At 42.9% G+C, this 15,856-nt stretch overlaps 1 protein-coding gene across 1 annotated transcript in view; it reads right to left on the reverse strand.

The window, feature by feature from the left end:
* Positions 1-15,856, reverse strand: part of TEDC1 (tubulin epsilon and delta complex 1) — a 61,561-nt gene that overhangs the window by 27,652 nt on the left and 18,053 nt on the right. The window contains exon 5 of the mRNA XM_065744136.1: positions 9,977-10,075. Within this exon, the coding sequence (XP_065600208.1) occupies positions 9,977-10,075 (99 nt within the window). The remainder of the gene's footprint in view (positions 1-9,976; positions 10,076-15,856) is intronic.

The raw sequence follows: 15,856 nt of genomic DNA on the forward strand, positions 1-15,856 counted from the left end.
CATCATTTTTCAAGGACCAAAGAACTCTACGTGCTTGGTCAATAAAATATACGAAGTAATAATTCATCCAAAAAAATGGGGATGGCAACTTCAGAACTGCAGCTCTATTAACTTTTTTTTTGTAGGGATAAGTTTAGCAGAAGGCAATATTAGTGACAAATAGCAGTCTGGGGAAATTTTCAGATCAAGGTAATAATGCCATGAGGTAGAATGATTTGCTTTAGTGTTGCTATATAGTGCTTCCAGTTCTTCCAATGGGACACTAATTGTAGCCAGAGGCCACCTTGCTTAAAAAATATCTAAAGAAATATTTCAGCACTAAAACTGTCTGGAGTGATAAAAAAATAAAGCGTCCTCCCCATGAAGGGGCACTGGGAAAGTACAACTGGGTGCAAAGCTCAACAACTAAATGATTCAAAGCAGCAAACAAAGCCCCGTGCTAGCAGGCAGAACCATGTCAGTGGGAGCAGCTCTCTCACCCACGTCCTGCTGAACACAAGGTGCTCAGGGCCCTGCCCCAACAAGCTCCAAACATCTCCAAACAATTTATATGTCTCCTTTTCTCCCAGATCCAGCTCCAGAGTTTGCCCCATTCTCATGGCAGACACCAAGGTGAGTGGTCCAAACTATTTCCCACCCACATCACCCCCTTAATCCAGCCCGCCTCTATCTGGCAGTACATGGATAGAAGGATTTTCCCTTTGCAATACCCAGAGAAACATTCTCCATCCCATTCTGAAAGCTCTATAATTACACATCTGTTTACTTCTGGGATGGGATTCTCTATAAGGCTTTGAAGGGAACCACCAGCAGGATCTGACAGGGCTGTGGAGGTGGGAAGTGCCCATCCCAGAGCAGGCGGGACCGCACCAGCCAGAACAGCAGGCATCAAAGGAGCAGCCAGCCACCAACACTGCAGACAGCTGCAGGAAAGAGAAACAGAGGGGACTAGTTTGATCACACCCATTCTTTGAGATTTAAAGAGGAGTTTAGCTCCTGCAGGTTTCTCTCTTTCAACAGCACAGAGTCACTCCATATGTTTTAAGCCTCTACATCCTCCCCTAAATGAACTCTCCCACTGGTACACGCCCATCCTCTCTCTTATCAGCCGCCCCCTTTCACCCAGATCATCTTGACTCGAGATGCTCCTGGCTCACCATCCAGACAGGAGCTGGAAGCCACATCCCACTGCTTCTGGAGGGGGCAAAGCCCCCATGAGCAGCACAACAGGGGCAGCCTGGGAGTGAAGGAGACCATACACAACATCCACATTTTCTTTCCAAAATTCTCTTTCCCTTCTAAAAGGGACTAAAACCTGCCTCATAAATATAAATCTACGTTATCTTGCAAAAATGGATTGTGGTGCCCAGCTCTATTCAGTGCCCTGAGCCTTTTTAGGCTCAGGAATCCAACTACATGTAGATACAGTACAAAAGCAGCTCTGAAGCTATTTGACCTCTAATTTTTCCCAGTTTTACATGTATGACAAGGGTTATATCTGCTCTGACTCATTTTTGCAAATGAATACCTGATTTACTGTTTCCAGCAGGGTTTAGTAACTACTATAGCAAACCATGTTTTATGTATTAAATGTCAGCAAATGAACTGAACACCAGTTGGCTATGGATTTTCGGGAGGAAAATAACACAGCAACCTACCCACCTCCTTCCGTAGAGTGAGTCATTAAAATAAGGCAGGAATAAAATTCTTTGTTCTTTCCATGCAGCATGAGGTGGGCAGCACATGCTGTCACTGAGTTTCTTTGCTCTCTTAGCACTTATTCTTTCCTTGCAACGAAATATGAGAAGGAGAAATAATACCTGAATCACCAAGAGGTTTTGATTATATTTTAAAATATTTTATCACTGGCTGCTCTCCTAACTCTGGGAAATACATGACAAGAACCAAGTCATTCCATTTGTAAGACACTATCCATTGGAGCTCTAGTAATTGCAAGGTGGGGTTTGCATGTACATAGCCAGAAGAAATAAGATACAACAATTTTCGCCAATTTCTATAACCTTCAAGATAACAAACCTCAAGCCAACAGAGCTTTCCCCTAGAAAAGGAACAACAAACAGTAAGTACCATAGACTTCAGAGGTGATCTGGGCAGTCCTCACACACAAGGACCACCAAACTAGGGGTATCTAGAAAGAGAAATAAATCTTTCAACCAACAGAAGCCATAGGGATTCAAGGCCAGTTGCTCCTCCAGCCTACAGCTTACACTGGTGAGTTGTGTATTTCCCCAGCAGAAAAGTGGGACCTGAGGCCGGGGCAGGAAGCCTGCTCTGACCAGCAGTGTACCACTGATGCTCTCCCAAAGCCCCCCTGACCCAGCCCAGTGTACATCAGCACAGAAATGTATTTTGTTTGAGTCTGCAGGTGATCTTTCTATCCAATCCAACCTCACAGTCTCCATTCTTCCTCAAATAACCATCATCAAAACCATTCGGCATGTTGTAAGATCTGCTCTTCCCTGCAATGTTAATGTCAGCATCAATGTTAGTTCTTACCATTCTGACTTCCATGCATATAAAATACCTAGAGTGGCTAGAACAATACCACAAAACATAAAGTAATTTAACATGAAAAGAAAGCATTGGCTCTGACTGACAGTGCTATTCAGAGTGCAGGGCAGTAAGTATGTGTTACACTTTTAATGCACAACCCACTAAGGTAACTGCTGAGGTTGGAAAGAAGCATTCAAAATTGAAGTGTTAGGACTCAAGCTACCTAAACAACATTAAATTGATGCTCTCATGGATGTAACATCCAGCATTATGTGACTGAAAAGCTTCCCCCCATCACCTGTCTCGCTGAGGGCACAGAACAGCTGGTGATCACTCCATCAGTTACTCCTTCTCCTTTCTTTAAATTGCATATTATTCTGTCTATTCCTCAGAGGGAAACCACAGATTTATTTACCATATATCACTCAAACCCCATTTTGAAGACAGAATTTCTTATCTTCCACATAAACAAGTTATCTTTCCTAATGACCCATGTGAGATGAGACGACAGCACTGCAGTCGTATTACAAATGGAAAATGAAAGCAAAGAGATGAAAGTAAAATGCTTCCGTTTCTTTTGCTTACCTTGACTGAGACTTGTGAGACTCGATTTCCAGAGAATTCTGAAGTTATTATAAGCACTTCATAGCTACCTCTGCCCAATGCACCTCCACAACTTGCAGAGGCACTGCAGGAAGTTTGATTGAATTATTTCCTGCACTGCCATCACCAGGCACAGGGCCTCAGCTGATGAGTTCTGGCAAGGGAAGGAGGCAGTGGACTCACATCACATTAACATGGCCCAGTTGACCCAAGGATCCACTCCAACACCTCAGCACAGCAGTGTGCTGCTAAGAGCCGTGACACCACTCAGATTAAACCTGGCATCTCTAGATGCTGAAACTCCTGACGGGCAGTACAGCAAAGGCCCACTGAGTTCAGAACAGCAACTCAACATTTCCATAAATCATAGCCTTGAGCATTCAATTGGGTGCACAAACTATAGGAGACAGCTCAGCAGCCAGTCCAGTTAAAGTTACTTGCCTTGTGGAACGTGGGAACTCAACGGCACAGAGGTACTGTGCCCTTCAGGACAAAGCTTCCCTCCTCTTCAGCAATTCTCCTGCTCCTATCACTTCTTCACCTTCAGCAACAACCTTCTCCTCCACAGCTATGACTCAGATACAAGGCACTCCCCTCTCTAAATGATAAAATATTTCTGCGACAAAATACTGCAACAAACATACTTGATATACTACTGCTTGTGTTTCACTGCACCATATTCCCTTTTCTTCCCCTATTATTTTTTAAGACATTTTTGAATATCCCCCTGCAGGATCCGAGCTATCCATTGATTAGCTGCAGGATCACAACCTCTAGAGGCACCAACATGTTCCCTGGGTCCACATTCTCTGCATTCTCAATGTTGGAATGGCTTCAGAAAAGCAAGTTAAAGACAGGAAGAGAGGAAAATCCAAATACTTAAAAGGGCAAAGCACTTGCTGGCTTTATTCAAAGTGCTGCGGCGAGCATAATTATGCAAATTCCAAAAGCTTGTCATCATTGACCTTTTCAAAACATGCGTGTCCACGAGTCTAACATACAATTCATTGGTGAACCCTGAAATTTATTAAAGGTCATCAGTTCCAGAACTATTTCTCGTTTCATCATTAAAGAACTCAGTTGATGCATCTGGCAGTAATCATCAATGAAAACAAATCTGCTTAAAAAACAGATAGAAACACTGATGCACTGGTTTAAATAATCCCGTACCTTGAAAAAGTTCTGTAAAAGGAAAAGAAAAATAAATGTTCTCACTATGGAATACCAATTTATTTGTTCTGGCAACAGAATTCAGCAACGCCAGAGTTTAAAGACCACGGTCACCTGAAGCCCAGCGAGCAGAGTGAGCAGCTGCTGATTCCAACTGAGTTTATTCTGACAGTGTGTAGAGCAAGTCTAAGTCTCACTGCGTGCAGATCCTTTGGGGCTTGGCTGTCTCTTCCGCCCGATTGCTTCAAGAATTATGTCACAGACCTCTGTATTCCTTTGGGGAAGGTTGTTCTCCATCTTTCTGATCTCATTCACAGAAACACAGTTTCTCCCCCACTCTGACAATTGGTTCATGCTAAAACCCTTCTGTGAAGAGCTCACAGAGAGCCTGGCGTAACAATAAAACGCCTCTGTGAAGGTTTCTGTAGAGTTCAGACTGACAAGGAGAGATTCCAGACAGAATATGCATAGGAAAAGAAAAAAGAAAAAGAAAAAACACCCTATGTGCAAAAATAATCACAAGCCATTATGCAATTATACTTGAAGTTTGTTATATTTTCTGTGCAGAGCTCACTTGAGAAAATTCAAGTATTTTTCCTTTCAAGAAATTGAAACATGATGACAAATTGGCAAAGGTGTCCTTAATTAGACCAGTAGTTAGAACACGAAATACAGACCTTGTCCGATGGCAGAACTATGGCTCTTACCATGCTATTGAAGCAATGAACATTACAAGCTAAAAAAAAAAAAAAGCTGAGGGTCAGATCATCAGAATTAGTTGTCAGAGCGTTGCAGAAGATAATGAATCTACAACAATTCATACCAATGAAGGTAGCTTGTCTTTGAAGCTCAAGGTCTTTCCCCCCTCAAATGAAACAGATCGTTTTTTCTGGAATTTGCATGCAGCACAAGCCTGCACTTCTCGAATTAATCTCCTGCCCAGCTGCACCACAAACGACAGCACAGATCCTGCCTGACTTTTCCTTTGTGTCTCCACTCTTTCAGAGGGATGAGTTGGTTTAGCCATTTCTTTTGCGACGGATGGAGGGACATCAACTATCAGACGGTCCCAAGGCAGGATCTTTGAAATCCAAACAAGGTGTATACCCTTCAGCCCCGCCATACAAGACCGTTCAGGGGCTGATTACAGCAAGCACTGCATGCTAGCACAGGTCTGTGTCAGATCAGTGATGTGACACAGTGTCAAGCTGAGCAGCGGGGCTTTAACTGCTTATTTTCACCAAGTGCCTGCCTGCAACATCTGCCATCACCGGAGCATTCCATGGAGTCCCAAACAAGCAGAACAAGGACACCAAATATAGCCTGGCACACAGAGCAGCAATTCTCTTGCTGTAGTTATTTTCACCCGAGGCATACAACAAGTCAGGGTCCATTTCTGGACCACTACCCAGTGACAATACTCCTATGAGATAACTCGCTGCTCACCCTTGCACACACTCCAGGAGGTGGTGCTGTTACTCGGATGGAAGCAGGCTAAAAGCACGCAGGGTTTGTGCAACCCAAGCACGGCCAGTCTCACTGCCCAGCATGTCTACACTGTCCAGCAGATCAGGGAGAATTCATGCAAAGAAGCACAGAAGCAAACTGAAGGCATCATGCAAAGCAACTTGTAAAGGCACGTTTGGTATTTTTAAAAATCCAAAGCCTACCAGGCCCTAATACTCCCAGCCCAAAAGTATCTGCTCTGAAAAGAACATGAACCCTTCATTGCTGTGCATGAATTCAAACCATGTGTTATTACAGAGGATAAACCTGCTGTGTCACCCATCTGCAACAGCCATCTGGGACAGATGTTTGAATAGAATCTGTCAGGAGATTTAGGGTCCGCAGTCAACTTATCTTACAGCTTGATGCCTTCTAAATGCCCCAGTAAGAAATTACGGAGTCCCACCTGACCAAAGGAAACCGAACACACACACTGCATGTCAGCATCCTTCCCAGACAGATGAACAGCCCAGAGTGCAGATTAATGCTGTGCCAGTACCATCCTATCCCAGCCCACCCAATCTGCTGCTCACAGAGTTGAAGCTCACCTGATTTTTTATGGGTGTGGGATTGATCACATGTAATGCAAGCAAAGTCAGACAGACTGTTTGTTTGCTGGTTTGTTCTTATCCGCTTCCCTCCAAGTACCCAGGTTCCTTAGGCCAAAGAAATTCCCCTTAAAGCAGGTCGGTACTCAAGAAGTATAAATATTTTCTATTAATCTTTGAAACAAATCAGCTATTCACACCCAAGTTTTACAGCTTTCTCTGCACATCAGTTTGGCAGACAGCCACATTATTTACTTGCCATCACAGACAGTAAATTGATCCACTGGCATTTAAGGGTGCCTTCTTTACTCATTTACTTTACTTCTTTACTATTTACAAGACCTCCCCAGCACAGCCTGCACTGCACTGAGGATCTGAGTTCTGACTACAGCTTTTAGTCTTCACTAATCACAAAATCAGTAAGACTGAATTGCACACACATAGCAGTATAAGAGAAGGAACCAACGGAACAGACTCCTTTGCTTCAAAGTTCATTGATCACTACGTATGCTCAGCTTGATGAGAAAGTTAATGTAATGACTCTGAAGGGCAACATACATTTTTCAAGCTCAAGGTAAAATATCAGAGCTGGTGACACTGCAACGCAGAATTAAGGTAAATGGCCTCCATAAACAAGAATGGGATTACATTATTCTCCCCAGTGTGAAAAAATTCCATCTATCCCACATCATGAAGAAGTTAAGAGCTAGCAGGTGTGTGCACACATCTCCTGGAAACGGAATGCCAGCTGAAATAACATCACCTCCCATTCCCTGACACCTCTGGGCAGTGCAGGAAGAGAACGTGGCGTGACCCATGGCAGCACACGCACACACCACGGCACAGCCAAGCTGCAGGGAGGTTGGAATTTCCATCACGCCTCGCTAAGGGAAAACGTAATTAAAACTATTACACTTGGAGCACTTCCAGCTCTATGAATCTGACAAAGACTTTTATGATGATAAAAGAATAATAATGTCCAGTAAAATCCCTGTACATAAAAGCGCACTAAAGAGTTTTATTGTCAGAAATCCAAGGGAAAGAACACTTAAACAAGTGAACGTGCAACTGCTATAGAAAAGAGGCAGAGTGCCTTTTCCATTTCATAAACTGAAGTTTAACTTCCCAGCTCTGTATACTGGCACACTTCCCCTGTCAGAAAAAACATCTCTTGCTTTATTGCAGGTCACAGCAACTTATCTCAGGATATTATGGATGAAAACGCACTCGTGGCTTCAGTAAAACCAGCCCGCTGTCCTTTCTGTGATGGCTCATTTTGACATTTCGATCTGTTGTGCACTTCTAGCCTTTGAAGAATGCCCAGCACCAGAAGGAATTTACAACGCCATCCACCAACTCGGGGTGCATCACAGTACCAAATTCTCATGCTTGCTCTTTTTATCGATCCATGCGGCGGGATATTATTTGAGGCGACATTAACAGAAATGTCATGTTACTCAAAGAGAAAAAGATAGTTCACAGTTTTTTTGGAAAAAAGCATTTGGCAAAGCACTGCCATCTGCACCAATACTGGAAACCAAGCTATTCAAATCTGCACAACTCACTTAATCTTATGAAGATATCTGAAAACCAGGCTTTTTACTATGTTTCCCAAAGAAGCATCGCTTTGCATACTGAGTATTATATCCATCTGGAACACTGGCACTTGCAATAGCCTTGCCTTTTCAAGTCCATGCCACCTTGTTATATGGAACTCGTCACACGTACCGAGCTTTTGATCTCCGGAAGCTGCTTTTGGGAAATGAATGTAAGGAGAGACAAAACCCACAAAGATTGTTCAAACAATGACAGTAAGAATGTCCACTCTCTTGAAAACATGTATACTGAAGTGCACTGAGAATAGCCTGATTTTTTTTCTCTTCCATTTTAGAATCTTGCACAAGAGAATGGACTAGAGGAACCCCTCCTTTTTTAATTGACTTTGGATGAGTCCAAGCAGTAACATAAGCAAAGAATTTCTAACACACAAGCACTGGAGCTGCAACCTGTTTGGGATTACACCTGCTAGAGCAGCAGAAACTGGAGATGGAGCCCGGCCATCCACAGCTGAGTTGAGGAAAACATCTGCTGCTACTCCGCCTCCACCCCCCAGTGATCATCTGTTTAAAAGAACGTACCTCATTTTATTTAGCTGTTGCTTAAAACTAGGAAAGCAGTTGCAAAGTCCTTCCATGCAGCCTAGAAGCTTCTACCAACTGACCAGACCCTCCTGGGCATTTGCTAAGCTCTAGAGACTGTAAAGTATGGGCTTCAGAGGACAGTGCTGCTATCTGTTCTGTGCTGCTGAGCAAATCTTAGGAGAGGGACCGTGAAGCAGAAATGAAAAAGAAATCTCAAGCTGACCTAACCACCTGCTCTAAAATAGGTTTCCAGGAAAATGTTCTAAACAGCTGAACCCAATCAAGAGGCAGGACGCAAAGCGTCCATCCAAGGAGTTCTCAGTAATGAAAGATTAATGTGCCCTTTACTTTAGTGGGTTTGAACATGAGACTCTCTCTCATCTTCAGATTTACTTCCTGGAATTTCTTTCTGTGCAATATTTACAATGGCCATTTTTGAGTAGCAGCAGAAAGAATATCTACCTTGAGCAAACAGATCTGAACAGACTGCAGAAACTTGCCAAATACCGATCTTGCGAGGGCCGAGCTTAAAATTTCAATCTGATTTCAGTTACATATAAGAAGAACTAGAACTAATTTGGAAAACAGATGGATTACATTGTATTAAAACAGGTGAATTGTACTACTTTCAAACAAACTGAAATATCTACGTTAATGGAATACTTGAGAACAGCACAAAATATATATACTTTCAGGTAAACAGCACACTAGGAAAAATGATGTTGCCCCAGGAGGTTCTGTCTGAACACAGGAATAAAAACTGTTCCACTGTGCAAGTGGCTGAGCACGGAGCCAGGTCACCCAGAGAGAAATGGAATCTGCAACCCGGAGATACTCGAAAACCATTTGGATGTGGTCCTGGGCAGCTGGCTCCAGGTGACCCTGCTTAAACAGCAGGGGTTGCATCGGGTGATCTCTCGAGGTTCCTTCCAACGTAAACCATTTTCTGATTTTCAGATTCTAAAATCTTTCAGAAAATAAGCCACATCACCAACCAAAAAGGAAACCCGCTTGTACAATTTCTGTCAGTGACAAATCCTAGCATCAGAACTGCTCTGGTTCTCCTGGAGGAGATCTGATTTCTCTCTATTACAACAGTCCATTCATGCAAGGTCAGACACAGACACACACCTAGGTGCCCCCAGAGCAGTTACAGGCAGCAAGCAGCAGCACTCAGCCCACTGGTCTGTAACAGATTTATTCTATGAGCCTTTTCTTCCCTGGTGCTTTCAGCCTGCTCTCTCCCCACTCCTTGTCTACCAGTTTTTACGAAACCCACCCCAGTACCTCTGTATTTCCTGCACTTTTTAAAACAAGGAAAAAATATATATATTTGGTGGGTACAAGTTATAAGGGAGGAGACAGACAGTTCTGCAATAAAAGCCTTTATTCCTGTTAGAAATGGTTAAAAACATTACAAGAAATGCAATCTTCTGCTGACTGATGTTTGTCTAAAGCATATTAAGCATCTAAGGATTATAAAACAAGCATTACCTGGTTGTAGTTCTCCGGATGTCTGATGAGATCCGTTTCTGTGACAGAAAAATGTCCAAGGGTCTGGTCAGTATGAGAGCCACTAGTGAATAAATGGATCTGGAATAAATGAGAGCAAAAGACATTTGCAACTGTAAGGACCAGATAATTAACAACACCATTAGCTGCCACCTAACAGTTTGCATGGATGCAACAGTGGTGTGAACTAGTGGTTACAAGCCCATTGCCAATAGCAAGTACAAAGTAACTACAACAACCAATACAACAGATCTTTTTAGAAGAGACTACAGGAAGCCACAGTCACACACCACGAAATGGGCCACCCAGGACTGTTTTCAGAAACACATGCAGGAATTGCCTCTGCTGCCACTGCAGTAAAAGTGAATGATTACTCTTTTTCACATCTCAGTCTTTTTTCCTTACTCTATACACACACTCGAACATAACATGAGAGGAAGAGACATTTACACGGATAGTAGAAGTCTTAACAGAGGTAAAGGACGCCCTCAGAATAATTGCTGATTTCATCCTTAAAAGCAGAACGTGCAAGTTTCTGCTCTGCTGCTATATATTTTTGGCTTTCTCTTACTGGAACCTTGTCCCAGCTGCACTGGTGATGGTATCATCAATTATTTGATGAAGAAGCTTCCCAACTTAGTCAAGGGAACAATAAAAAGCAATTCGTCCTATTCAGAGCTGATCCCTTTGTTACTGTAATAACTGCAGCTGCCAAACAAGATAGCAGTGCACATTTGTCAGACAATCGCTCATATTTCATTAATATTTCTGTCAGAAGACAGAGAATGTTTCCTACTTTTCTTCCTTTATTCTAATACGAACTTTATCATGCACTTGGGTATTGACAACTATTTTAAAGCTGACAGGCACTGGGCAATTATCAACCCTTCTCTGAAACTTAGGAATATTTTAGCGTTCCTTTCCCCATACTCACTCCTGGTGACAACCATCTGTCACATGTGCAAAGCTATGCAAGTTTAAAAATACAAAAGCACCTCTCCACACCATGTTCTTCCTTTCTGCTCCCCACGGCTCTCCGGGCTGCACTCCTGCGTAACCACAGCAGCAAAACCTTACGGCCGCAACATCAGGGCTGAATTTCAAGCCCTCTTCAAAGGCATGCTGCAGCCATGCTACCAGCTGAAGCTCAAAACAAATACTGTAAAGCTGTAGCAACAGAGGAATAAAGCGTTCCTCCGAGACCAGAATAGATGGATGCTGGCACAATCCGGTATGTGTATTTTTACAAGCCGTTACTGAAAAATCACGTTCTGACAAAAGATGAAGCAAGGCTTAAAGAGAGAAGCATTACCAAGACAAAAGTTACAGGTGAACGATGAGAGGCAGAGGGTACGTGTAGTTGTTGCTTTATGGAACCAAACAGACAAAGAGGAGGCAGCTCTGATGAACCTTACATAGCCTCCTTTGCCTGAGAGTACAGGCACAGCCTTCGTGGTGCTCCTGAGAAGCATCCAGGGACCAACTCCTAAATGCCCTTGAGTTTCACCAACCTACAAAAAAGATCAGCTGGTCAAGCCCTCTAAAGGAGGGTAAAAAGGAAGCTCAATCACAGCTTACATGCATTTGCACAAGAGGAAAAGCTTCTACTGTATTGAAGAGATCTGTTGAGATCTAAGGGCAGATCCATGTTAGGAAAACAAAGCTTTCCAAATACTAAAAAAAAAAAAACCAACCTCAAAACTACCAGTGAAGTCATTTACAGCAGATTCTTCATGCCAAGATAGGGACGCTTCCAACAACTGCACTTCAGCTCACTCGTAAATTACTGATAATGAAGTCATCATCCAACTTCAGCCTCTGCCCTCTGCTGTTCAGAACATCAAGACTTTGTCCACACCCCTTTACCCCAACACAGGACGCATTGATATCACGAACCTAGCCCACTGAAACACAACTTATTTTATACTTCTGATTTTCGAGAAGGCACAAGAGCCCACTCCTTTCACAGAATGCATTTCTCAGTCCTGCTTTGCATTCACAACTCCTGCTATATACAATTTCCAAGTACATTAGAACAATCATTGCCATTTTGCCACGATCTGATAATACCATTTACATTAAAGCCTTCTTCCATTGTCCGTAATTCCACTGAACATCATTTTATTCCTACTAAAATATGCCCACAGTCCACAATCAGATGCTTAACAAAATTCACCTCTGAATTCAGACTAACCCTCTCCTATTTCATTTGTAATTTCTATCCTACTCTTCAGTGGAGGGAAGATAGCTGAAAATACCCACAGGAAATCCATCAGCTTTGCAGAAACTCTGCTGTGTCTTTTTGCATTCTGATTGTGGCATAATAGATTTAACAGACCTGAAGAAAAGAAGTAAAAGCCAATCTTAAACTGTACCTGTACCTGTTTTTCTGAAGTTATGCAAGGCTTCTCATTCACTTTTTTTTTTTTTTTTTTTTTAAGGCCAAGTGGCAATTCAAGGCCTAACAAAAAGCAGTTTTCCTCCCCTGTGAATTCAAGAGGCATCAAAAGGCAGGCAGACAGATATTCCAGTGGCACTTGAGAGGAAGAAGAAAAGGAACCAAGAGGCGTGCCTTAATATGGTAATGTATCCCTCTTGCTTTGGTATATTTGAATGTCTATCAGGTAAATAAGTACCACTGAGAATTTGGAAGGAATTATGCTAGTAGTGCTGTATTATACTTTCAAAGCAGGCAAACCTAAAATGTTGAAAAGCCATTATAATGTTATTCAACAGCTCACAGCCTCAGGCTGCAAAACTCCTCAGCAACAGAGAGGTTACCATTTCCCCGAGGAAGTCTCCTTCATACAGTGGGGCACGTAGGTGTCTGGGAGCTCTGAGTGCCTTAGGGAGTTGAAGGCACTGAAAAACAGCTAGCTAGCAGAAGGGCTGGCAAAGCAGAGCAGCAGGCAGAGCACCTAACAAGCAGCTCCTGCCATCACTGGCTGTAGCTCTAGGCAGGCTTCACTCCTCACTACCTGAAACTGCTTATGCAGAACTTCATACCATCAGCCTCAAGTGGCTGCAGACAGGACAGAGTACACAGGGCCCCCAGAGATCCCATACCATACAGAGGAGGATTTCAGCTATCATCTGTGTACTTTAGAGAATGAAGTGCCATTTATTTTTGCCCATTTCACCTTGTATTTCCCTCCTACCACTCCTTTTCACTTTCTCCAGGCAGTACAGCACTATTTCATTACGACATGAGTCATCATTTGTAACCTGAAAGTACACGTCCCTGATCACCCAAGCAATTCGATATTCTATTTTTTCACAAAGTCACAGAAACAAAAAAGACCTCTGAAGGTCCTCAGTCGGGCCCCTTGCTCTAACAAAGACTACTGCCAACACGCATATGTGTTTTGCAAGCCTCTGAGGATGGAGATCATTCACTGCCTCTGCTGACCTGCTCCAATGCTGCCTGCCGTCCCAGAGAAGGTTTTTCTAACATGCCTGAACCTGCCAAACTACAAGCTGAAGCTCTCTTCTCCTTTGTCTTCTGGTACGACTGAAAACAAGCATCCCTTCCTTGCATAACTACCTGTCAAACAACAGCCCACAGCAGCAGCGTGATGGTGCCTCCCTCAGCTCCCTGTCCGCCAGGCCAAACAAGCCCAGCTCCCTCAGCTGCTTCTTGGGCCATGCCCACGTTAGCAAGTCCTTCACCATTCTGGTAGCTTCTTGCAGGATCCTCTGCATACGATTCTTGTTTCCAGCAGCAATACCCATGCTTATAAAATAGCATGGCAAAGCAGTCATTTCCTGAATATTTTCCAACTGTGATGCATTTTTCTCAGAAAGTCCCAAATAGAGAATGTGGTATTTTGGAGCTTGTGTGAGTCACAGAACAAAATATGTGGAAGTGTCACCACTACTTGGCAAAAGCTATAGCTTGTGATCAGAGTAAATAAGGCTGTTTCACAGTTGAGATACATAACCTGGTAAGTTATTAAACAGAGTGAGTAGAAACCACAATTATCATTTTGCAGAGAAAGTCCTCTAACTCTGTCAATACAACTGAAAAACATAACACTCATTAGCTTATTGCACATCGTGTTGGCTGTTTATGTGAGGAAAGCAACAACTCACATATAGGTCATATGGGTAAGCTCAGCCTTCAGAGACAAAGCAGATTTACTTGAAAGTTTCCAAACTAAGTTAATACAGCAACATGGACAACACTTCTCTATGAGTCAGAAAAATATAAATTGTTGTTTATGCAGCTGTTCAACTGTACACATTGTGTTTTGTGTGGCCATAAAAGTTAACATTAACGTGGCACTGCAATGAAGTCCTTTCCAGTCACTTCTGCCTTTCAATTTTCTTGCTTTTAATTCAAACTAAAATATAAATCAGAGCGCTGCACTTTATTATAGCTCTGAACAGAACTCCCACTGTCACACATACATATTTGAGCACACACAATATTGGTGTGTGATCACAAATGGAGGAGCTGGCCCCAGTCAGTCCTTAGATGTATGTATCTGTGATGGCAGTTGATGGCAGCCCTCTGCATATACCACAGAGCACAGTCTGAATGTAAGAATTATCAGCAGCACCGCCTACTGCTTTCAACCCAGTCCAGCAATGACTGAAAAGGCAGTAATGGCAGCATGGGGAAACTGGATGAACAGAGAAATAGTCCCTTCTCCTGCTTAGTCTTCCAGACTCTGAAAACCACAGACGGGGAAACTGCAGAATAACTAGCCTGTCTCAAGTTGTTCTCTGACTGTACCAGTCCTAATGCGAATGAACATTTTTCCCCTGATAGCCAGAGGGAAAAAAATTCCAGGTTTATTTCAAAGTACAATCCCCATAGGAGGTCATCAACTTCCCTGTCGACACTTCAGTATGTTGCCCATTCAGCACATCTCTTCATATCATCCCGGACAGCAAGAGGATCTCTGTTCTCAAGGCCCCAGCTCTGACCTGCTCTTAATTCTTCCTAGCTCTCATTAACTGCAAGCCGAGGCATCGAGGCTGCCTAACGATTTGTTCCTGCCAAGTACTAGATAAATCAGAGCACTGATGATGACTTATGGAATATTTGCCTCACCTACTATAAAAATCAGCATACCTCAAATAGAGGTAGCTTATCAAGGGGAGAACACTTCATTTGAGTTTTACATCATTAAGTCACCTCTACCAATAGCACTGCTGTCTGTAATCTCAGTGCAAAAGCCAAGGACTGCACCTGCACTTAAGGTGAATTGCTATCTTCCTTTGCAGTTCAGAAAAGCACATTCTCAGTGGGCAATGAGAAGCAAAAGGTTATTTTAGATGCTGCACACACAGCACCTGATCTTTCCCTAGGGCTGTCAATCAGACATCTTCCCCGGCAATCAATTCATGTAAAGAACAAAATGTAACCTCATTATAGTTTTCAGCGTTGCTCTGTCACACACAGGATTAAAGCAAAGAAGCTATCTCCATTCAAAACCCTCTTGTTCTGATTCTGATGACTTTCTGACATGCTTTCTTGGAGGAGAATTTTTTCAAACCGGTTCTGAGCCTTGAAAAGATTATTTGTGAAGCCTCTAGGCACAATACCAAGTGGCTCCATACAAGAGGAGAAGAAGGCAGGAGAGGATAGGGAAAACACTACTGAATAACTTTCAGAACTATTTCTACAACCTTTTATTGTCTATTATTTTTTTAAAACTTGTCTCAGGAGTCACTGCTGCTGTCAACTTCAGGACTGTAGGTTGCATCCATCCTAAGCAGGCACAGTGCTTCTCAGATATCTGCACTGGGATGGGCATATAAACACCATACATAAATGTATGAACAGCACTGGAATCTCAGCCAGGTAGAGACTGAACGTTTCCTGATTTAAAAGGTGCTTTTTGGGTTCTGTTC

The sequence above is a fragment of the Cyrtonyx montezumae genome, unplaced genomic scaffold (genome assembly GCF_038088225.1).
Source record: "Cyrtonyx montezumae isolate F1298 unplaced genomic scaffold, pur_monq_1.0 scaffold_1, whole genome shotgun sequence".
Taxonomy (NCBI): domain Eukaryota; kingdom Metazoa; phylum Chordata; class Aves; order Galliformes; family Odontophoridae; genus Cyrtonyx; species Cyrtonyx montezumae.